Source organism: Capricornis sumatraensis, chromosome 14, assembly GCF_032405125.1.
Source record: "Capricornis sumatraensis isolate serow.1 chromosome 14, serow.2, whole genome shotgun sequence".
Classification (NCBI taxonomy): Eukaryota; Metazoa; Chordata; class Mammalia; order Artiodactyla; family Bovidae; genus Capricornis; species Capricornis sumatraensis.
Window position 1 is genome coordinate 82790051 of NC_091082.1, and position 25209 is coordinate 82815259.

The 25209-nt window shown below is 39.5% G+C and overlaps 1 protein-coding gene across 10 annotated transcripts in view; it reads right to left on the reverse strand.

The window, feature by feature from the left end:
• LOC138090187 (membrane cofactor protein-like) overlaps positions 1–20149 on the reverse strand; it is a 39036-nt gene extending 18887 nt beyond the window's left edge. For all 10 annotated transcript variants that reach the window (XM_068985679.1, XM_068985682.1, XM_068985680.1 and 7 more), the window contains exons 1-5: positions 19932–20149; positions 16579–16767; positions 16127–16229; positions 6298–6383; positions 5210–5407 (exon numbers count right to left, since the gene is read on the reverse strand). In XM_068985679.1, coding sequence (XP_068841780.1) covers positions 5210–5407; positions 6298–6383; positions 16127–16229; positions 16579–16767; positions 19932–20049 — 694 coding nt within the window. In that variant the 5' untranslated portion in view covers positions 20050–20149. The remainder of the gene's footprint in view (positions 1–5209; positions 5408–6297; positions 6384–16126; positions 16230–16578; positions 16768–19931) is intronic.
• Between the last annotated feature and the right edge of the window lie 5060 nt (positions 20150–25209).

Genomic DNA, 25209 nt, shown 5'->3' on the forward strand with positions numbered 1-25209 from the left:
GGTTTAGTTATTTTTACCATTTAAATATTTCACATTGTTACTAGATTTACACACAAGCATTTTGGGTTTTCAAGTTGGTGTAAACAGTACTTGAAAATTTTCCATCTCTATTGGTGTTTTACTAGCATATGGATGTACGGTTATCTGTGTGCTGATCCTGCTAAAACTTCAGTCTTTCAAGTTCTCCAGAAAAACAATCTTGTTGTAACTGAATAAAGTCTATATTATTCCTTACTCTTCAATATGTATGGACTGTTCTACTATCTAAGAACTCCAAATACAAGGTTGAGTAATGTTTTAACAGAAGACATTTTTGTCTTATTCCTACCTTAGATAAACATAACCACTCTTTTACTATTAATTATAATATTAGCTGGGGAATTTTTATAGCTGCCTTTTGTCAGCTTCAGGCAGTTCCCTTATATTCCTCATTTGCTGCTTTATAATGAAAAGATGATGAATTTTGTCATATGTTTTTTCTCTGCATCTATTAAGGTGATTGGTTTTTTTTTTTCCTTCAAAGTTTCTTATATGGTAAATTATACTGATTTTAAAATTTGAATCATTCATGCGTTCACAGAATAAACTTCACTTGATTATGATGTACTCTTTGTTTTTTGTAAGAAAGGATTTGATATACTAATATTTTGTTTAAAAGTTTCAGTTCTATGCCCACTTTGGATACTGTATAACACTTTCCTTGCAGTGTTTCTGTCTGGTTTTGGTATCAGAGCAACACTGTTCTCATGAAATAAATTAAGAAGAACTCCCATCTCTTTAATTTTCTTGAAGACTTTGTATAGGGCTGCTACCATTTATTCCTTAAATGTTTGGTATAATAACACCCTAGTGAGGACTCGGGGCCTGCACTACACTTCATGAGGTTTTGGAAAAATATTTATTGAATATAGTTGACCTGCTATCTTGTTAGTTTCAGGTGTACAGCATAGTGATTTTTTTGTTCACTTGCTTTTTTTCCAGATTATATTCCATTACAGATTATTACAAGACATTGGATATAATTCCCTGTGCGTGCATGCTCAGTTGCTCAGCCACGTCTGACTCTTTGTACCCCATGGACTGTAGCCCACCAGTGTCCTTTTCCCATGGGATTATTACAGGCAAGCATACTGGAGTAGACTGCCATTTCCTCCCTTCAGGGGATCTTCCCAACCCATGTCTCCTGTGTCTCCAGCACTGGCAGACAGATTCTTTACCACTGAGCCACCAGGGAAACTCCAGATAATTCCCTGTACTATATGGTAAAACACTTGACGCTTATTTCAGGTGTAGTGGTTTGTATCTATTAATCCTGTACTCCTAATGTGTTGTCCCTACCTAATCCCTTTGGTAACGATACACTTATCTACTTCATCTGAGTCTGTTTTTGTTTTGTATGTAGCATCACTCATATTTTTTTTATTCCACATTCAAGTGATATCATATATTATTTGTCTTTCTATATCTGACCTAATTCACTAAGGACAATATTCTCTAAGTCCATCCATGTTGCTAAATACTTGTTGCTTATTTATTTCAGGTATAGCAGTTTGTATCTGTTAATTATCCCGTGTTTCTAACTCACTGCCCCCTCCCCTCTTCTCACTGGTAACTATAAGTCTGTCTTCTACATCTGAGTCTATACACACACAAAAACACAAAACATTTTAATCCAATCACCTGCTGATGGACACTTGAGTTATTTGTCTTGGCTATCTTAAAACAGCGATGTTATGAACACTGGGGTAATTGCACCTTTTTGAATTAGAGACTGTTTTACTCAGGAGTGAGTCTGCAGATCATAGTTCTATTCTTAGTTTTTTAAGGAACCTCCAGACTGCTTTCTTTACTAGCTGTACCACTTTACAATCCCACCAACAGTTTAGGAGGGTTCCCTTTTCTCCATACCCCCTATAACATTTATTATTTATAGCTACTCTGAAGACTGGTGACACTCATTGTGTTTTTCATTTGCATTTCTCTAATAATTTATGATGCTGAGCATCTTCTCAAGTACTTGTAGGCCATCTGTACATCTCTTTTGGAGAAATGTTGATTCAGGTCTGCCTGTTTTTTAATTGCGTTGTTTTTTCAATACTGACTTACATGAGGTGTTTGTCCATTCTGGATATTAACCTCTTGTCATTTGCATCATTTGCAAATATTTTCTCTCATTCCATAGGTTGTCTTTTGGTTTTGTTGATTGTTTCCCATGCTGTGTTAAAGCTTTTAAATTTGATTGTGTGCCATTTATTCCCCCCTCTTCCTTTTTTTTTTTTTGCCTTGGCAAACTGACTTAAAGAAAATATTGCTACAATTCTGAGAGTTTTATGGTGTCCTGTTTTACCCTTAGGTGGTTACACCATTTGAGTTTGTTTTGTATCTGCAATTTATTTTTGTATACGGTTCTATCTAATTTCATTGTATTATATGTAGCTGTCCAGCTTCTGAAGCATCACTTGTTGAAGAGACTGTCTTTTCTCCATTGTATATTCTTGCCTTCTTTGTCATAGGTTAACTGATCACAGGTGTATGGATTTATTTCTGGGCTCTCTATTCTGTTCATTGATCTATAGTTTTTGTGCCAAGTATCACACTGCTTTGATTATTGTAGCTTTGCAGTACAACCTGAAGTTAAGGAAAGGATATACCTAGAGCTTTGTTCCTTTCTCTCAGGATTGCTTTGGCAATTCTGGATCTTTTCCATATAAATTTTAGGATTATTTGTTCTAGTTCTATGAAAAACGTTATAGGTATTTTGAAAGCAATTGCATTAAATCTGTAGATTGCTTTGGGTAATATGGTCATTTTAGCAGTATTAATTCTTCCAACCCAAGATCCAACAACATAGTATATTTCTCCATTTCTTTAAAAATTGTTCAGATTCCTTTACTGATATTTTACAGTTTTCAGTATATAGGTCTTCCACTTTCTTGGTTAAGTCAATTTTAGGTGCTTTTTATTTATTTTGGATACAATTTTAAATGGAATTCTTTTCTTTTTTTTTAACCTGGTGTGGCATTTCATTATTTGGGTAAAGAAACACAACAGATTTCTTCATGTTCATCTTGTATCCTCCTACCTTGCTGAATTCATATATTAAGTTCTTCCAGTAGCTTTTATGACCAACCTAGACAGCGTATGAAAAAGCAGAGACGTTATTGCCGACAAAGGTGCATCTAGTCAAAGTTACAGTTTTTCCAGTAGTCATGTATGGATATAAGAGTTGGACTATAAAGAAAGCTGAGTGCTGAAGAATTGATGCTTTTGAACTGTGGTATTGGAGAAGACTCTTGAGAGTACCGTGGACTGCAAGGAGATCAAACCAGTCAATCCTAAAGGAAATCAGTCCTGAATATTCATTGGAAGGACTGATGCTGAAGCTGAAACTCTATACTTTGGCCATCTAATGCAAAGAACTGACTCACTGGAAAAGACCTTGATGCTGGGAAAGACTGCAGGCAGGAGGAGAAGGGGACGACAGAGGATGAGACGGTTGGAAGGCATCACCAACTTGATGGACATGAGCTTGAGCAAGCTCCAAGAGACGGTGATGGACAGGGAAGCCTGGCGTGCTGCAGTCCGTGGGGTTGCGAAGAGTTGGACACAACTGAGCGACTGAACTGGAGCTTTTATGAAGACTTTAGCATTCTCTATATAGAGTATGATGTCATTTGTACATAGTGACAGTTTTACTTATTCCTTCCTATTTTGGATAAATTTATTTCTTTTTCTTTTCTGACTGCTGTGGCTAGGACCTCCAATACTATGCTGAATAGAAATGGTGAGTGGGCATCCTTGTCTTGTTACTGAATTTTAGGAAGGCGTTCAGCTTTTCACCTTTGAGTATTATATTGTCTGTGGGCTTGTTGTAAATGACCTTTATTATGTTGAGATATGTTCTTGCTGTACTCAACTTGGTGAGTTTTTATCATGAATGGACGTTGACTCATTTGACAAAATTTCTTTCTGCACAAAGATGGGTCAACATAAGCAAATCAGTCCACGTGATATACCACAATAACAAAAGATAAAGTCTGCATGAGAGAAAGGTTTAACCTGTTATACTTACAGGCATAAAGTTGTTTTATTCCTTTATTGTCATTTAAATGTCTACAGTATATTTTGTGACACCTTTTTCACTTGTGATACTGATAATCTGTATCTTCTGTTTTCTGTCAAACTGCATATAGGTTTATCAATTCTACTGATCTTCTACAAGAAGCAGGTGTTGATTTCTTGACTGTCTCTATATTATTTCTCTTTTCAATTTCATTGCTTTTTCTCTGTCTTCATTATTTCCTATTTTTGCTTTATTTGCTCTTTTTCAGTTTCTTAATGTGGAAGTTTAGGTTATTGATTTGAGACCTTTCTCATTTTCTCATATAAGTACTTCATGCTTTAAATATCCTTTGAAGCCATGTTTCTGTTGTACCCAACAAGTTCGGATATTTTGTGACTTATTTTTACTATGCTTAAAGAAATTCTAATTTCCTTTGTTATTTTGTCTCTGATTTATTAATTTTAAGTGTCTTGCATAATTTTCAAATATTTGGGGATATTCTAGATTATGTTTTGATTTATTTATTCACCCCATTTTTGATCAGATAATGTACTCCAAATGATTTCAGTTCTTTAAGATTGGTAAAAATTTTCTTATTGCCTAGAATATGGTAATAAGAATGGTCTCTCTTCACTTGAGAGAATATTTTGCTGTTATTCAGTGGATCCTTTCTTTCAAGAGGAAAAATCCCTCCAGTGTCTCCCTGCTTTTGATCAAGCTCTAACACCTCAAATCTTTTTAAAAAGATGTTCCCAAGCATTTATCAATCATATTTATGAGACAATTCACATCTCTTACAATTTATACTACCATTCCCTGCAGCCACACTGTTACACTTCTTGTAATACAAGACAACACTTGGGAAAAAGTGTGTTGAATTTTTGATGCTTTCATGGAAAACAGTCTTAACATGCAAATACACAATAGTTTGCAATGTATCAACTGGAGTGCCAAGAACCTGCCGGGTGAGAGGTTGGAAACTCTACAACTAGTTTTTATTTGGTTTGACTGATATTAAATCAAATTAGAAACCAACTTAACAGGAGACTCAAGCACATATGACTGTTTTTACATATAGGTAAAACTATTTACAAAGTTTCTACTGTATTTACAAATTAAGAAGGAAACAAATAGAAATATTATTACCTTTACACTGAGGAGGTTGACTACTCCATTCATCATTTCCAACACAAGTAAGCCTGCTCTCTCCAATAAGTGAATATTCATCTGGTCCATTTGAAGGGTCACAACTATAAGTTACTACTTCATTGTATTCAAACACGTCCTTGTGGCTATTGGTGTATTTTCCATTTGGAATTTCTTCAGGTGGTTTACACAAAATCTCTTAAAAAGAAAAAAAAGAGAGAACATGAAAGGCTAAAGGGAAGGGTAAAGGATTAAACAGCATTAGTAAAGTCCTATGAACTGCCCTCAATAAACTCATTACCATATGACTGCTATACGCTGGATTACCATATGACTGCTATCCATTTAGAAGAAGCTTTTTATGAGAAAATATATTCTCTTAAACTCAAGCTATTAATCTACAAATGAATTTCTAGAATAAAACTCATTTTCTTAAAGTCATGAAATATCTACATGAGATACAAACATTTACCTGTAAGGCCAAACTAAGCTTTGTTCTCATCATAAGACATGCTGACAATTTAAAGATATAATATGATCATGATTAAAACCAGAACTCAGTGCTAGTTGAGAAATGCTTCATAATTTGTAAATGTATCTCTTTGCTAAGTCAGTTCTTCACATTAATACCAATTATCACTGTCATTTTCACTTTCATCCTTACAAGTGTATTGTGAAATTTTCCAGAGGCTATAGTGTGATTTTTCAAGTGACTATATCCTGATGTTTTCCTTAAAGCCAAACATTGAAGAAATTTGCAAAAATGTAAAACAAAACCATTATTTGTTTTAGAATGTTTTTTTCATTAAATATGTGTTATATACTAATAGGTACACATTTATTCTTCTTAAAAATGAATTAATAAATAATTATTTTGAAAACTTTTCAGGATTAATTCAATAATAATAGAGTTGACACAGCATAACCCACAGCATTATATGGGTTATGTCTATACATTGTTGTTATGACAATAGACATAACCCATATAAACAAAAGCTCACTGGTGTCTATGTTAATTTGAAAGTATAAAGGAGTCCTGAGGCCAAAAGTTTGAGAATTGCTGCTCTACATTCCAACAATATACTTACTTTCACATGTTGGAGGATAATCACTCCAGCCCACACCATTTCCAGAAATGTCACAATGAGAAATACTTGTCCCGATCAAGTAATAACTAAATGAGAAAAGAAAAGTTACTATGTCCTTTAGTAGTTACAAGGTGAACATAATAATGAAAACAATTTTACATGGCTGTTTTTCTGCACTAGAGTAATTGGAGAGAGAAGTTCCTTAAACAAAATATAACAGAAATGCTTACTAAACCTGCAACTTAATCAAATAAAAGTTTCTGCATCTGAATGAATACACACTGGCCCACAGCAAAATGTCTAAATCACTCTGCATTGCTGTCTGGCATCTTGGCCATATCTGGAAATGCATCACACATTCACATCTATGCTTTTGCTCACACCTTTCTACTTCATAAGAACTGAGCAGGCAGATAAGGCCCTAGAGCTTGGATTTCGCCCAGCCTAGCTCCCACAGGCTACTTATAAACTGCTCTAGAGGCATGCGCACAGATGCCTGGGTTCAAGTTCCAGCCCCAAGATTGACTTGTTACCTGGGCTTGGGAAAGTCCATTAAAGTTCACTTCTTCAGTTTCCTCATATATGAAAAGGGAGACAATAGTACATATCTCATGAGGCTGTTTTAAGGATTGTGTGAGTTAGCATCTGGCACAGTGAGTACTAGGTAAGTGCTAGTTCTTATTAAGAGTCTTTAGAGTATTACTATTCAACATACAGGCATACCTCATTTCCCTGCTGTTCAAACTGAAGGTGTGTGGCAATCTTGCACCGGAAAACCTACTTGTGTTCATTTTTCCAACAGTGTTTGCTCACTTCATGTCTCTGTGTCACATTTTGGTAAATCTCACAGATTCCAAACTTTATTACTATTATTATATTTGTTATGGGGATCTATGATTAGTGTCTTTCTTATTACTACTATGACTCTCTGGGGCTCAGATTATGGTTAGCACCTTTTGGTCACATAGTATGCTGAAATTAAGGTCTGTACACTTTTTCAAACATAATGCTATTGCGCAATTAACAGACTATAATGTAAACACATGAAAAAAACCCATTTGATCTGCTTTACTGCAGTGGCCTGGAAGTGAACCTGCAGTTATCTCCAAGGTATGCCTATATCTTTCTAGCAGTAAAGAGGTTTAGCAACACTACTCAATGCAATCTTCTCTGATCATTTAAATTCATACTACATTCTTCTGGACTCTCATGGCAAAGATCACAAAAATGATCTAGTTGGTGCTTTGCATTTACCATTTTACTTTGACACCTCTCTATATATTGTGTTCCTCGAGAAGTCTACGGCTTCCTTGAGTCTCCTGGCACCTAGCAGCCTCTTTCTATCTATACACTGGATCTCCCACTATTTTTACTTGATCAAGGTAAAAAATACCCAGTGTATCTGCCTGTGCCCCCTTCCAGATGACTTTTCCCCAAGGGTTAACGCACTGATTCTACATTATAACACGTTAAGTAAAGGACTCTGGGATGACGGCAAAACAGGTGGCAACAGGAATCTGTCTCCCCATCTTGACGACAGATTCACTGATAGAATCTGCCTGATTTCCCCTTTCGGAAATCTAGAATCTCTTCATGGCTTGCAATTTGGAGGAGAAGACTGGACAGGTAAGTTAACTTAATTTCGGTCAATCTGAGCTCTCAGCACAGTGGCAGCGTCCCACCCCTCACCTCAGCAGCCCTCTGTGCACATGCTGCTGAAGCGGCTTATAAGTAGCCTGTGGGAGCCAGGGCGGGCAAAAAGGGGCCTGCCCTCCAAGGAGCAGGGAATTATGCTCTTATCACTGCTGCTTCTGATCCCAGAGGAGCAAAAAAGAGACGGGCAGCCACTGTCGTCACACCTTCGCCAGCTTTTTCAAGCTCCTTCAACACTGGCCAAATGATTTCCAAGAGATTTGAAATCCAACACCCTTTGCTGCCTCCTTCACTGTTTTCTTCCCCACTAGCAGAAGTGTAAGCAAAAGTGGCTCAGTCATGTCCTACTCTTTGCAACCCCATGGACTATACAGTCCATGGAATTCTCCAGGCCTGAATACTGGAGTAGGTAGCCTTTCCCTTCTCCAGGGGATCTTCCCAACCCATGTCTCCCACACTGCAGGCAGATTTTTTACCAGCTGAGCCACAAGGGAAGCCCAACAATACTGGAGTGGGTAGCCTATCCCTTCTCCAGCGGATCTTCTGGACCCAGGAATTGAACCAAGGTTTCCTGCATTGCAGTTGGATTCTTTACCGGCTGAGCTATCAGGGAAGCCACTAGCAGAAGTTGGACATTAAATATTAGGATATTCCAAAATAATTACCATGTGGAAAAAAAAATTAGAAAGCAACTGTGCACGCCCAGAGAAAGGCTCAGAAAAGACCTGACTCGGCGCTGAGACACCACACAATAATCAAAACAAAATCAAAGTAAAAGAGGGGCCAATCTGATTTTTCAGAGTCACCACATTGTTAGATTTCATATGTGGATTCCACAAAAAAGTCACAAGGCATACAAAGAAACAGAAAAAGAATCTATGGCTCATACGCAAAAGATATAATGGAAAGATGGAAAGATAAATGAAAAGAGCTTTTTTTCTGAAGACCTTACAACAGATCCATGGAGCAAAGGCCTTAAAGCGGTGTCTTCTGAGGCCGCTCTCTGGACATAGGTGGGTGCCGGTTCTGCCACCCCACTTTCTGTCAACAAAGCAGCCAGACAGCAGACCCACAGATGCAGATCTCTGTGAAGACCCTGATGGACAAGACCATCACTCCTGAGGTCCAGCCAAGTGTCACCATGCAGGAGGTTAAAGTCGAAATCCAAGACACGGGGCATCCTGCCTCTCCAACAGAGTCTGACTTCTGCAGACAGACAGCTGAGGGGGCCGAGCTCTCTCAGACTATAATATCCAGAAAGAATCCACCCTGCCCTTGGTGCATCACACGTGGGGTGGCATCATCCAACCTTTCCTCCCCCAGCTTTCCCCGGAAGCACGACTGTGACAAAACAATCTGCTGCAAGCGCTGTGCATGCACGCTGTCACCTGCCACAGGAAGCAAGGCCAGGCGACAACCTGTGCCCCACGAAGGCCAGTCAAATACAGCCTTTCACTGGCTCGTCTCTGCCCCACAGGGCGGCCCCCCACCTTGGCCCCACGGACCTGCAGCCTCAGTGAAACTGGGAAGAAATAACAGTTGTTAAGATGGACAAAGAACTAAAGGAAAAAATGTAGAAAGTCTAGAGAACAATATGTGAACCCAGAGGAAATAGCAGTTAGAGACAGAAAACTACAAAGAACCCAAAAAAATTCTTGAGTTGAAACTGACACTAATGGAAAAGAAAAAGTCACTAGAGAAACTGAAGGCATATTTGAGAAGCAAGAATTAGTAGAACTGATATAGGGGAACAGAAATTACTGACTCTGAGAAAGAAAAAAGATTGAAGAAAAATGGATAAAGCCTAAGGACTCCATGGGACACCAACAAGGAGACCAACATATACACTATGGGACTCTCAGAAAAGGGACAGAGAGAATTCTTATAAAAATAACAGCTGAGAACTTCCCAAATTCCATAAAAGACATGAATAGAAATATGTCAAAAGCTCAAAATTCTAAGTATACAAAGAGACCTGCACAAAGCCGTCATAATCAAACTTTCAAAAAACAAAGACAAATAATCCTGAAAACTGCAAGAGAGAAGAGAAACATCATACGTCAAGCATCATAAATAAGATTATTAGCAGATGTGTCATTAGAAATTCAGAGTCCAGAAGAAAGTTATTGATATAACTAAAAAAAAACAAAACTCAACCAAAACCCCTCTATCCAGCAAAACTGAGTGTCAAAAATGAGGGAGAATTTAAGACATTCCCAGAATTAAAAACTTAAGAAGTTTGTGACCACTATACACTCAAGAAGAAATGTGAAGGGAGTACTGAAAAGGGAATGAAAGGTCTCAAAGTCTTATGTATAAAAAAAGACACAGAAACTCAGCAAAGGTAAATATAAAAGCAATTATAAAAGCTAGCATTACTGAAACAGTGGTTTGCAACTACAAATTTTGTTTTCTACGTGATTTAAAAGACTAAATTATAAAATAAATAAATAGATTATTAAAGTAGAAGCTAGTATTACAATTAATTGTGTAGGCAGCAGTATGATATCAACAACCAAAAAGGGCGAGTATGGGGCGGTAAAGGACTGATTTTGTAATTTATCGAATTTAAGTTGGTATGAATTCAACCTGGAGTGTTGTAACTATACAATGTTTTTTTGTTTTGCTTTGTTTGGGTCACGCTATGAATCTTACTGGATTCACAGCTTGGATCTTAGCTCCCCAATCAGGGATTGAGCCTGTGCCCCCTGCAGTGGGGGTGAAGAGTCTGAACCCCTGGACTACCAGGGAATTTCCACGTACAGTGCTAAATGTAATTTCCAAGGGTAACATCAAACACTACAGCCATAGGATATATACATAAAAGGAAATGAGACAGGAATTTAAATATTTCACTACAAAAATTAACTATACAAAAAAGACAGTAATGCAGGAAATGAGGGACTAGGGAAAAAGCTATAAAGTATTTAGAAGACAAATAGCACAAAAATAGAAATAGGTCCCTCCTTGCTCCAACCAAGGCCTGTCTACAAGAGACTCACTTGACAACAGAAGACATCAATGGAGTGAAAATGAAAGCCTGGGAAAAGGTATCAGTAACCATAACACAGTTGAGGAGCTATACTAAAACCTGACAAAACAGACTGTAAATTTAAAAAAAAAAATGGTTACAAGAGACAAAGAAGGAAATTTTATGCTAACAAGGGTTCAATGCTGCAAGAAGATGTAACAGTACAAACATTTATGCACCTAATGACAGGCCATCAAAATACACGAAGCAAGACATGACAGAACGTTAGAAAGATGGCAATGATGACCCTGTATGCAAGACAGCAAAAAAGACACAGATGTATATAGCAGACTTTTGGACTCAGAGGGAGAGGGAGAGGGTGGGATGATTTGGGAGAATGGCATTCTACCATGTATACTATCATGTAAGAATCGAATCACCAGTCTATGTCCGATGCAGGATACAGCATGCTTGGGGCTGGTGCAAGGGGATGATCCGGAGGGATGTTGTGGGGAGGGAGGTGGGAGGGGGGTTCATGTTTGGGATCGCATGTACACCCGTGGTGGATTCATGTCAATGTATGGCAAAACCAATACAGTATTATAAAGTAAAATAAAGTAAAAATAAAAGTTAAAAATAAATAAATAAAGTATAAAAAAAAAAAGAAATGACAGAACGGAAGGGGCAAGTACACATTCCTACATAATAAGCGTTTCTCCAGCATTAGTTGGAGACTGTAATACCTCACTCACAGTAATGGACAGAACGACTACACAGAAGATAAACAGAGGACCTTAATAAGAAAACACCAGATCTCACAGATCCATACAAAGCACTCTAGCCAACAAAACAGACTATACAGGCTTCCCAACAGCACACGGGATACTCTCCAGGATAGACCATATGCTAGGCTATAATAAGGAAACAACGTTATTCACATGTAATTAATTATTTAACAAATAATACTATGTTTATTTTATGCTACAAATTAATTTTAAGTAGATTTTAATAGGTAGATATTACACAAAGTATATCCTCTGACCACACTAGGAAGAAGTTAAAAATCATTAACAAAGGGAAAACTGAAAATTCACAAAACTATGAAAGTTAAACAGTATGTTTTAAATCAACCAATGGTTCAAAGCAGAAATCAGAGTGATTAAAACATGCCTTGACAAATGGGAATGAAAATATAACATATCAAAACTTATGGGATCTAGTGCCAAAGGGGAAATTTACACCTATATATGTTCACATTAAGAAATGAAACCTCTGAAAGTTCAAACTAAGTTTACAAGTTAAGGAACCAGAAAAAGAAATAAATCCAAGCTTAGCAGAAGGAAGTAAATATAAGATTTATTACAGTTTAGTGGCCATATTAGAACAGAGATAAACAAAAAAAGAGCAAAACAATAGAGAAAAATTGAAGAAACCAAAAATAGGTTCTTCAAAAAGTGCAATAGTTTAAAAACCTTTAAATAGACTAAAAGTGATTAGACTCAAATTACTAAGTCAGAAATAAAAGCAGTAACACCACCACTGATTTGACAGAAATAAAAAATACTGTAAGAGGGCAGGAACAATTTTATGCCGCAAATGGAAGCACTGGATAAAACAGACAAACTCCTAGAAATACAAAGCCTACCACGACTTAATCACCCGAACAGATAATCTGAATAAACCTTAACTAGGAAGGAGATGGGAGAAGGAAACAGCACCCCACGCCAGTGTTCTTGCCTGGAGAATTCTGTGGACAGAGGACCTGGTGGGCTGCTGTCCACAGGGTCGCACAGAGTCAGATATGACTGAAGCGACTTAGCATGCACGCACGCATTGGAGAAGGCAATGGCAACCCACTCCGGTGTTCTTGCCTGGAGAATCCCAGGGACAGAGGAGCCTGGTGGGCTGCCATCTATGGGGTCGCACAGAGTCGAACACGACTAAAGCGACTTAGCAGCAGCAGCAGCAGTAAGGAGACAGAACCAGTAACCAAAAATCTCTCAATAAAAAAAAATTCTGGATCTGATGGTTTCACTGGTGAATCTACCAAACATTTAAAGAAGTAACACCAATCTTTCCCAAACTTTTCCAAAAAACTAAAGCGAAGGGAAGTCTTCTGAGCTCATTCTGTGAGATGAACATTACCACGATAGCAAAATCTGACAAAGACACATGGAAAGTTAGATCAACAGCCTTTAAAAACACCGATGCAAACAACCTCAACACAATACTAGTAAACAACTCAACAGCATCTTAAAAGGATTAAACATCATGAGCAAGTGAGAGTTATCCTGAGAATGCAAGGGATGGCTCAACACATAAAAAAAACCAATCATTGCAATAAGCCATATCAAAAGAATGAAACAGAAAAAAAGCACATGATCACCTTAACTGAGGCAGAAAAGAAACTTGACAAAATTTGATTAGAACAGGCATGGACAACTACTTTTACCACTTTTATTCAACATGGTACTAGAAGCTCTAGCTAGAGCAATTAAGCAAGAAACTATATATATATATATATATATATATATATATTTCTACTACGCAGAAAACCCTAAAGATTATGCACACACACACATAAACACTAATACGAATGTGGGAACTAATAAACTCAGTTCACTATTGAGTTTATTGGGCTCGATAAAATACAGAAATGGTATGGACCTAACAGAAGCAGAAGATATTAAGAAGAGGTGGCAACAATACACAGAACTGTACAAAAAAGAGCTTCACGATCCAGATAATCACGATGGTGTGATCACTCGCCTAGAGCCAGACATCCTGGAATCTGAAGTCAGGTGGACCTAAGAAAGCATCACTATGAACAAAGCTAGTGGAGGTGATGGAATTCCAGTTGAGCTATTTCAAATCCTGAAAGATGATGCTGTGAAAGTGCTGCACTTAATATGCCAGAAAATTGGGAAAACTCAGCAGTGGCCACAGGACTGGAAAAGGTCAGTTTTCATTCCAATCCCAAAGAAAGACAATGCCAAAGAATGCTCAAACTACCGCACAACTGCACGCATCTCACACACTACTAAAGTAATGCTCAAAATTCTCCAAGCCAGACTTCAGTAATACGTGAACCGTGAACTTCTAGATGTTCAAGCTGGTTTTAGAAAAGGCAGAGGAACCAGAGATCAAATTGCCAACATTCACTGGCTCATCAAAAAAGCAAGAGTTCCAGAAAAACATCTATTTCTGTTTTACTGACTATGCCAAAGCCTTTGACTGTGTGGATCACAATAAACTGTGGAAAATTCTGAGAGAGATGGGAATACCAGACCACCTGACCTGCCTCTTGAGAAACCTGTATACAGGTCAGGAAGGAGCAGTTAGAACTGGACATGGGACAACAGACTGGTTCCAAATAGGAAAAGGAGACCGTCAAGGCTATACACTGTCACCCTGCTTATTTAACTTATATGCAGAGTACATCATGAGAAACGCTGGGCTGGAAGAAGCACAAGCTGGAATCAAGATTGCTGGGAGAAATATCAATAACCTCAGATATGCAGATGACACCACCCTTATGGCAGAAAGTGAAGAGGAACTAAAAAGCCTCTCGATGAAAGTAAAAGAGGAGAGAGAAAAAGCTGGCTTAAAGCTCAACATTCAGAAAACGAAGATCATGGCATCTGGTCCCATCACTTCGTGGGAAATAGATGGGGAAACAGTGTCAGACTTTATTTTTTTGGGCTCCAAAATCACTGCAGATGCTGACCGCAGCCATGAAATTAAAAGACACGTACTCCTTGGAAGGAAAGTTATGACCAAACTAGATAGCATATTCAAAAGCAGAGACATTACTTTGCCGACTAAGGTCCATCTAGTCAAGGCTATGGTTTTTCCACTGATCATGTATGGATGTGAGAGTTGGACTGTGAAGAAAGATGAGTGCCAAAGAATTGATGCTTTTGAACTGTGGTATCGGAGAAGACTCTTACGAGTCCCTTGGACTGCAAGGAGATCCACCAGTCCATCCTTAAGGAGATCAGCCCTGGGTGTTCTTTGGAAGGACTGATGCTAAAGCTGAAACTCCAATACTTTGGCCACCTCATGTGAAGAGTTGACTCATTGGAAAAGACCCTGATGCTGGGAAGGATTGGGGGCAGGAGGAGAAGGGGACGACAGAGGATGAGATGGCTGGATGGCATCACCAACTCGATGGACATGAGTTTGTGTGAACTCTGGGAGTTGGTGATAGACAGGGAGGCCTGGCATACTGTGGTTCATGGGGTCGCAAAAAGTCAGACACGACTGAGCGAGTGAACTGACTGAATAAACTCAGTAAAGTACCAGGATACATAGACAATAATAAAAAACCAGTTCCATTTCCAGAGATATCACATTTATCCCTTAAATTCATATTTTTAAAAAAGGCTCAGTAGCCTTAATATATACTATTAAGAGAGCCCTGTAGAACAAAGGCTGTTATTAAATACTCAGTACTTTTTTGAGATGCTTCACTCCTTTGCAGTAGTTTTAACAATAAGGTTTTCCAACTAAAAGATCCTGATGAAGATTACTGTCTAAGCTAGCCAGGTCAAGTTTGGTCTAGTAACATCTTATAGATTTCTTCGATATAAGAACAACTATAGTTGGCTATTCCACTTCCCAGTTCCATAAACCCTATTTCAAATCTCAGAATTGGACATTTTATTGACAAAGAGAGTGCACTGTGTTGTCAAGGATACAGTCACCATGATTTTTCATTGTTTAATACATACACTAAATTTTGTCAACTTCCCTCGTGGCTCAGACGGTAAAGCATCTGTCTACAATGCGGGAGACCCGGGTTCGATCCCTGGGTCAGGAAGATCCCCTGGAGAAGGAAATGGCAATCCACTCCAGTACTATTGCCTGGAAAATCCCATCGACAGAGGAGCCTGGTAGGCTACAGTCCATGGGGTCGCAGAGTCGGACACAACTGAGCAACTTCACCTGTATACTAAATTTTATACTATTTCACTTTCCTTCAATTTCAATTTCTATTAGTTTCTATTAGTTCTATTTCTAATTTCTATTAGTTCTATTATTCATCTTTTCAATCTTCATAAAAAGCCCAAGGTTATTTGGCTACAGTATGACTTACATATAAAGCAAAATGAAACCAACTTTATGGCAATGCTTAAGAGAGGCAAAATGAAAATGGACTTAGTCACACATAACCTTATTTCCTCTAAGGAGCAGCCTACTTACCCCTGATTACAAACATAGTGAGCCTGTGAACCATACTCAGTACTTCCATTTACAAAGATAACTTGGCCATTTATGGGATCAGCTAGGTTGGAACACTGTTTTCCTAAAAGCAAAAGATCAAACTTGTTTTATACCCATTTCAAAATAGACCTGAATCAAATTCAAAATGCTATATGGCTTGTTAGAACTCATGGGAATATTACTACTTTTATTATTATTTTCTTGCTTTAACTATTATAATGCCACATAAGATTCTTAATTACCCAGGCAACCAATTGTGATGGAAACAATTCCCTGGAGATTTTTCAAAGCCTGAATGCATGGCTATCTAAAAACCTACATTCACACGAGAAAATGATCATTTCAGTAGTAAAATACATACTCTAAAATGTGTGAAAATCTCTAGAGCAATAAAAAGTTTTTTGAATTAAAAAAAAAATTTGTTTACTTACTTTTACAGCCCTCCTGGAGAGATGACCATGTTTTATTTTCCTGACAGACAAGAGCGAGGACTTGACCAGGAGTCACTGGCTGGAAACCCAGACGACATTCATACAGAATCCGATCCCCAGAACTATAATTGGATGGAGGGTCACCCTTGGGCTTCATAGTGACAAATCTTGGTGGATCATCACAGGCATCTAGGAATAGAGAGAATAAGAGCATAAAAATAAGTCGTTTTATCTTATTCACCAGACAGGACTGTGGCCTGGCAACAGATAGGCAGTACAGGACAAACGGAAAAGTTCTTAGCAAGATTTTCTATGTGCCTTGCCTACTTTAAACAACAACCTATGAGCTTCTGGCCAGAGACAGCATCAATGTGCCTGGTTCTGAAATGTAAATATGTTTATAGGTCCGTAGCCTTCCCCACTTCTTTCTAAATTCATCATCTCAAAACCCACCTCTCTTCTAAGAAGTCTCCTATAGCACTATGCTCAGATTATTCTTCCAGAGTTTGAAACACAAACATATTGGGCTGTTTTCTCTCAGAAGACACGGGCCCAGAGGGCAGGAATCAGATGCCTTCTTTTTCTACTAAACTGTATACTCAGTTGTAACTCAAGATATGCTAAGAGGTGAATATAAAATATACATTGAGGGATTAATAAATCAAAATAAATAGGGACCAAAGGATTTCAAAATACTTCATTTGTTTTCTATTAGTGAACTGAACCTTTTTAAAGTGATATATAGCGACACTGTAAATATCAAAATATAATATTTGGATAGCATTACATGAAAAAAAACTTGCTCTCTGGGTATTAAATATAATATCATTTTCCTTCACAGATCAATCCTTCAGAAGCTCCCTAAGGTAGCTGGGTTGTTTATCCAATATATCCTGACATAAAGCTACTATCCTGAGACGCTTTTAGAGTTTTTTACTTCTGGGGTTTTTGCGGGGAATGTTGGGGGAAAATTTTTTCTCCCTAGAATAATGTCATTTCTATTTCAGCAAGTCCTCTTCCTTTTAAGTACAACCTAACAGATCTGTTAGAAAAATTATATAAAATCATGTGATGGAGACACATCACGTCCTAAAGGGCTAAGGGAAAGCAGAGGCCTCACATACAAGGGAAACAAGAAACAGACCTATTTTGATCCCTGGGGAACATTTACTTACTTCCTGATCTAGGTCTTACTTCAGATTGAGAGAATTCTAAACAAGTGAAATATCACTCTTCTTTTCCTCATATTCTATATTCACTTTCCCTCTATATTCTTTTCCATCATATTCTAAATTCTAAACTTCTCTCTCATACTCGTCCAACATTTCACTTATAACATGTTTTATATCATGTCAAGTTAACTGTTCTAACATTTATCAAATATTTTCAACATTTCTACTTTGCTGATCATGATACATGAGTTTTCCTCAATTAACTGCCCATAACAAACCAAAATCAAAAAGTCACAGGTATTAATATTAAATTTACTGAATACTCTGAGGCACACATTCTATTTTTTATAACAGAAAAGAATATGGGCTAGAAATGTTATATAATTCCATTTTAGATAAAAGCACACATCATCATTCAAGTATATCCTGGAAGCACGAAGAAAGAACTCAAGTGACCATGCATACGATTAAACTATATATGTGTTCTTTGCTTTATGCATTCAATTTCAGTTAACTATCTTGAAAGCATAAAAAGAAGGGAGAATTTCTGATATGACTCTCACATACAGTGTATGGAAAAACAAATGTCAATTGGTATTTTTAATCCATTCAGCTAACTTTTAAGTATCTCTTCCCAATAACATGCATCATGAAAAACATGCTTTCAACAATATGCAGTTTAGAACGTTTGCTTTGGAAATCAGTGGATTATAAGCTTCATACACTGTAATGACTGGGTCCGATATCATATTTTTATCATCAAATTTCCCCTTTCTCAGAATACTGAATCCTTTTTCCTATAAGGATTTTCAAACACTGCCAGCATCAAAAAATCATATCTTGACTCCCTTTTTCCTAGAGAATTTACAGTGTAAATATTACCGGGCTGCAATGTTATACTTTGATGAGTTATAGTCCATGGGGTCGCAAAAGAGCTGGACAACACTGAGCACACACACACGGTGCTATATTTAACAGGTGCCATTATATAATTCGATAGGCTGCATTCAGAAAATTCTCCAGTTTTCCAGATGAGTTTCAGAAAGGTGAAATAGTCTCTACTATGAGTCAAGAGAACTGCCCACCTCCGTACACTTACAAAAGTTGTCTAAGCACTCCCTACTTGCTTGCCAAAGTTATAAAAATAACTCTCTGAGTCAAGCATAGGCCCACATCCCTGCCCAGGTGGTACCTTTGAATAATCACGGTCTCTGACCAAAACTAGAACTCTAGTGAAACCTGAAGACTCTTTCCGATTTTTGTCTACACAACCTATTTTTAACCTTCCTTTGGTTCCTCAAAACGGAGGCTTTAACATTTACACCTATCCATTTTATTTCTCACATTCTACTCATTTCTAGACCTTAAAAAAAAATCTACCAGGTTCAAGCAAATAGCCAGCCTCCTTCTAGGTAAATTCAGCCTCATTCTCTGTCCCTCAGTAATTCGAGTTAACCTGCCTGTACCATCTGGAGCTATTGATCATTCTCTTAGCTCCCTCATGGCTGAAAAACTCTTTCCTTGCTATCTATATTAACTGGGTACCAAGTTGCCTGTTAACCTGAATTACAAAAAGCGCCCTTTTCCCCTTGCAAACCTTCTAACCCTAGCCAGGGCCTGCTCTCAGCAGAGACAACGGGCACCACACGGGCTCCGCAGGCCCCCACTTTAAAGGCAGGAAGCTTTCCTGTTCCGCATTCGGCCCAGATGGACTGGCCACTTCCTCAAAGCACATACCTGGGTACACCTGGCCCGGACTCCCCTGATCCTAGACAGGCCCCGCGGGGCACCAGGTATCACCCCGCCCCGGAAAAAAAACACAGGGCCAACTCTCCCAGGAGACACAGCAGCAGCCTAGCAACAACCCCGGGCACCGTCACCACCCTGCAGGTGGGTTCTCGCCTTACCGACTGGATCAGTCCCGGAACCACTCTGGAAGCTTCGGAGAGGGTCCCAACCCGGCCCCAGGTAAACCCCCCAGCCACACCACTAAGGAACGCCGTCTCCGAGGTGCCCACCCCCCCCAACCCCCCAGTACACCTTCAATCCCAACCCCTGACGATCGCGGAGGGACCCGGCCCCGCGCCTGCGGCCCAAACCACCAAGGCTCCCAGCAACGTCCAGCCGGCCGGCCCCCGCGCCCGCTCCAGTCCCCGTCCCCGGCCAGGGCGCACAGTCTACCGGAGGACGTGGGCAGCAGGAGCAGCGGCGCCAGCAGAAGCACCCCGACGAAACGCCCAGAAGCCAGTCTTTCGGAGCAGCGGGGCGGCGCCTTCCGCGGCGCGCAAGACGCCTTCATTCTCGGAGAAGCCAGCGGGACACCCGAGACTGCTCCGCAGAGACCTTGCTGAGTCCAGCTCCCCCCGATACAAGAGCTGGACGCAGCCACAGCGCGGGCGGCCTGAGCCCCGCGGCTCACCCAGGGCGGAAGTGACACAGAGGGGGTGGGGCTGATGGGCCGGCGGCCCCTCCCACAGGCCTGCAGGCCCCGCCCAGGAGTGGGGAGTGCTGCGCGTCCCGGGGACCCTGACAGCCTTCCGCCCCAAGCCTGCCTCTAGCTCCGCCCTCTTGCGGACCTACCAGGAAGGCGCTGCGGCTTGCGGGAAATAGCTGGGTCCTCTGGGCTGGGCCTTGTTAAAAGGGACTGTTAACGCCCTGTGCCGGAAGGGTGGAACGTAAACTCCCGGTGACGATGTTATCGGTGTCCGTTTTCCGGAAGGCTGGATTAAAGAATAAAGGGCAGAGACCTAAAAATAGAACCCTAGAGCTCGGGCAAGGGGAGCAGACACGCCCTCAAGACCCCAGTTTGGCCCTGGGATCCAGAGTGTCAGGACGCCTCTGCCCTTGCTCAGACTTTGGCATGAGTTAGTGGCAACTGTAAAGTGGCACTTACCAAGAGCCCTGCTGACGACTGAACAGCAAAGTCATTTGCCCCTAGGGAGACTGAACCCCATGCTGCTAGAACTGTTGACCTTCAGCAACCCCTGAGGGAGTTCAGGATGGAGTGAGGCTCTCTGTTCTCCAGGGAATCTGGTGGGACGGGTCTTTGGATAGTTGGATATTTTTAGGAACAGGTTTTATGATCTCAATCCTTGCATCTCCTCCTAGCTAGAGAAGCACTGAATCCCTTCATGGTGACATCAGAGCCTCATGACTAACAAATACCTTTTGTAAAATGACTGCTTCATGGCATTGAGCTCCCCCTTCACCAAAACTTCATATATTGACTTTCCCCCATTGCCGCTTTGGAGCAGTCTCTCAGAGCTGAGGTGCTGCCTTCCAGGCTGCAGTCCTCATGTTGCCCCAAATAAAACTTAACTCACGACTCTTAAGTTGTACATCTTCTTTTAGTCGACATCAGTCATAATTTGGGGCAATAATTGAGATTTCCATGGCTGAACGTCTGCTACTGAAAGTTTCTCCTGGCCTGATAGATATCAAAATCACAAAAGGTTTGGCCATTGCTCTCACAACTGCTAAAGTCAGTTCAGGTCAGTTGCTCAGTCATGTCTGACCCTTTGCTACCCCATGGACTGCAGCTTGCAAAAAGTTGATTAGTCTCCCCTGTAATTCCCAGGAGAGGACCCGGGAAGATAAATTATTAAATAACACCAGGCCATTAGCATATGGGGCCTCAACTCTATGGCCTTGCCTTTGAACAACTAAATGTTTTATTGAAGATGAAATACACATGCATGAAAAAACCAGGATAAAGGGTGCCTTAAGTACCACATTTCTGGAAGCAATGAATGTCATTAGAGTTGGAATGGGTAGGAATTAATGAGTGACAACTTTTCTGATGAACCAATCTCTCAATGCTGGAAAATGAAGAATGAGTAAAATTTATTTGTAGAGTTGTGAGTAAAGCTGTATGACTAGTAATAGGAAAGAAAAGTAATGTGACCATTATTAAACAGCAGACAAAGGAGTTGACATTTTCTTGGTAATAATTGGTAAAGAATAAAAATGTCAACCAATGTGTAAACATTTCGGGCTGGGGGAAGCAGTACCCTCAAACTTTTAGTTTTTAACATCACTTTTGCTTGGTTTAAAAGTTTAAATGGACATGACTTTGAAACCACTAGGTCCATTTAGAGTTTACCCCAAGGAAATCATCAGAGTTGTGAACAAAGATGTATAATTTTGGAGAAAATATAAACTCTTAAATATTTGGCAGAAGCATAAGATTTTTTTGATAGGTATCTTTTTGAAATGAAATTTTGTACAGCAAGAAGTGTAAAAAAAGTGAGAAACTAAGACATATTCATAAGTTGAACAAGCAAACTCCAAATCAGTGTGTGATTTTTGGCATTCCTTTTATTAAAATATTAAATATTTAAAAAGCGGTTACTTGAAAATAAATCAAAAATAACAGTTGATAGGCTTATGTATATTTCATTTTTGTGTGCCTTTTAGTTTTCTGCATTGACCCTTTATTACATTTGGAATCAGGTAAAAAAAAAATCTTTTTTAAAAATCCAACCTGCATATCAACTACTCCTTTGTTCACAGAATGGTGGAAATAAAACCTGTGTCACATACGGTTAATTTATGAGAGGATGGTAAGGAAAGAAAGCTGTTCATGTGAAACTCAAATGTATCTTATGTAATTATAGAACTTTGTATATATTTTAAACAATTTGTATTAAAGATTTTCTGGGCTCAGCAAACTTTGGAATTTCTGCTTCCTCCCAGAGCAACACAACATTTGGATTCTTGACAGAACATACAAGATACTAATTGTGAAGGTAATGTATGAATACCTTAGTATCTTGGGTTATAAAATTCAGACACTCCATGATGACAATTAAAGGAGGTATAATTAAGGAGAAAAGGACTAGGAAACTCAATGAAGGGGAATTGTCATTTTTGTTATTTCTTATAGTTGTAAAACAGTGATACAACAGAAATGTTTTCTGGCTCAGTGTTGGCACTTAAGAAAACAGATCTATTCACTGTTCTCTGCAGCTATCAGTATATAATGTTATATGTCAGTTATAGCTGAATAAAATTGAAAAACACTTCCAATCTATTTCTAGTCTTAGAAGTAAGTTCTTTTCTCATGAGAAAATTTAAAAGGAGAAAAATATGACTACTGTTTGGTTTCCTAGTTACAAGTGCTATATTAGATCCAAGAATTGGGTTTTGCTGGAATTTTGTTTCAGTCAGTGATATTTCTGGGGTTCATCAAGTCATTCTTAATATACAAGAGTTTTACGTAAATTTCTTAACTTATTTTGATTTGACTCAAGGGATACTATGTTTGAAAGGTTTTTGAGCCTTGTTCCATATTTTTCTGAACAAGCTCCATGGGGCAGAGATCATTTTTTGCTGTATCTCCAGTGTTGAGACAGTTCTAGACTGATACTAAGTGCTTAACAAATACTCATTAAATACTGAATGAAATAAATGGATGTGGCTGTCATGTTAACATATTACTGCTGCTTCTCCCCTAGTGAGGATGTACCAAATGCTGGAAAAATTCTGAGAAATTTTGATTTTAGTAGTGTTAGGTACTGGGAGCAAAGCTGGATTTTTCTCTGAAAGGCAGGAGCTACGTGTCTACACAGAAAACTTTCCTGAATCAGGAAAGGCGAGCTGACCTCTGAAGTGGATCCACTGTTCAACACTTAGCCTTGAAGAGATCATTTTAGTGACAGAGTTCAAAGGGAGAGTATCGACCGTGAACTTCCTAAGGTTCTGAGAGGCAAAGAACTTGAGAGTCAGGCTTTGAGTGAAGTAGGGGCTTAAACACTAGTGGTTCCTCCAAAGTCCCCAAAGTCTTTGCCAAACTGCCAACAAGAAAATGAGGAGAGAATGGAGAGTATGATTGTTTGTAGACCAGATTTTGAGCTCTATAGTAGCTCTCCTGTAAGCTTTAGGAATGGCGGTAACGTGGAGGGAGGTGTCTGCGGATGTCAGTACATAAAACAGTGTTAGATATCTCTTTCCTCCTAAATTGGTTTATTTACATTTTGTCTTTCAGAGGTGGGGCCTATAAATGCTCTCGGAAGAGGCTTTCCCCTCTTTTTTTGCTGTTGGTGGTGGTGTCAGTCCTATCCTCTTCCCTTTGCAGACCCTTGGACTGCAGCATGCCAGGCTCCCCTGTCCTTCACTATCTGCCAGAGTTGGCTCAGATGCATGTCCGTCGACTGAAAAATACACAACAGGAGAGCTGAGTTAAATCTTATTTGGGGCAAAATGAAAACTTCAGCCCGGGAGACAGTACCTCAGATAGCTCTGAGAGACTGCTCTGAACAGGCAGTGGGAGAAGGTCAGTGGAAGATTCTGGTGAAGGGGGAGTTCAACGAAATGAACTCTTACTTTACAAAAGATTTTCTGCTAGTCACGAGGAGCTGATGTCACCATGAAGGGATTTAATGATTTTCTAGCCATGAAGAGATGCAAGGATTGGGATCATGAGATCAGTTCCTGAAAATATCTAGCTACCAGAAGAAATGTTCCCCTAGTTTCCTGGAGTACAGGGTGCTTCACTCTCCACCCTGAATTCCCCTCAGGGAGAGTTGAAGGTCTGCAGCTGCAGCAACAGAGGGTTCAGTCTCTGCAGAGACAGATGGAAAATGCCCTTGTTGTTGTTCAGTTCAGTTCAGTCCCTCAGTTGTGTCCGACTCTTTGCAACCCCATGAATCTCAGCACACCAGGCCTCCCTGTCCATCACCAACTCCCGGAGTTCACTCAGACTCACGTCCATCGAGTCCGTGATGCCATCCAGCCATCTCAACCTCTGTCGTCCCTTCTCCTGCCCCCAATCCCTCCCAGCATCAGTCTTTTCCAATGAGTCAACTCTTCAATGAGGTGGCCAAAGTATTGGAGTTTCAGCTTTAGCATCAGTCCTTCCAAAGAACCCCCAGGACTGATCTCCTTTAGGATGGACTGGTTGGATCTCCTTGCAATCGAAGAGACTCTCAAGAGTCTTCTCCAAGACCACAGTCAAAAGCATCAATTCTTCGGTGCTCAGCTTTCTTCACAGTCCAACTCTCACATCCACCATTACGAGATAATAATTAAACCACCTTTTCTGATGTTGGTCCTGGGAGCTCTGCCATCTCTGCTTGCACCTGGTAGGCACCTGTCAGTCAGTTGACCTTCTTACTTGTCTGTGACCTCACGAGCTTTACTGTGGAGCCACACCCAGCACAGGGATCCGGAACCCTGCCAGGCACAGGGAGGAGGGCCTTTCTCAGAAGGACCACATACTCACTTTGTTTCCTCCTGGCTTTGGGAAGCTTCACACCATAAATATTACAAACCATATTCCACAAGTAGGTTTGCAAAGATAAAATCTTTTATTCTTTTCTCATTATAATAGTGGAGACAGTACATTTAAACATCATAGACTTAAACTAACTTACAACTCACACTTAACTGTGCAAAAAGTCAAGCAAAATAAAACAAAATTAGAATGCTAACATTAGGAATAGCTTTCAAGGCCAGTTGT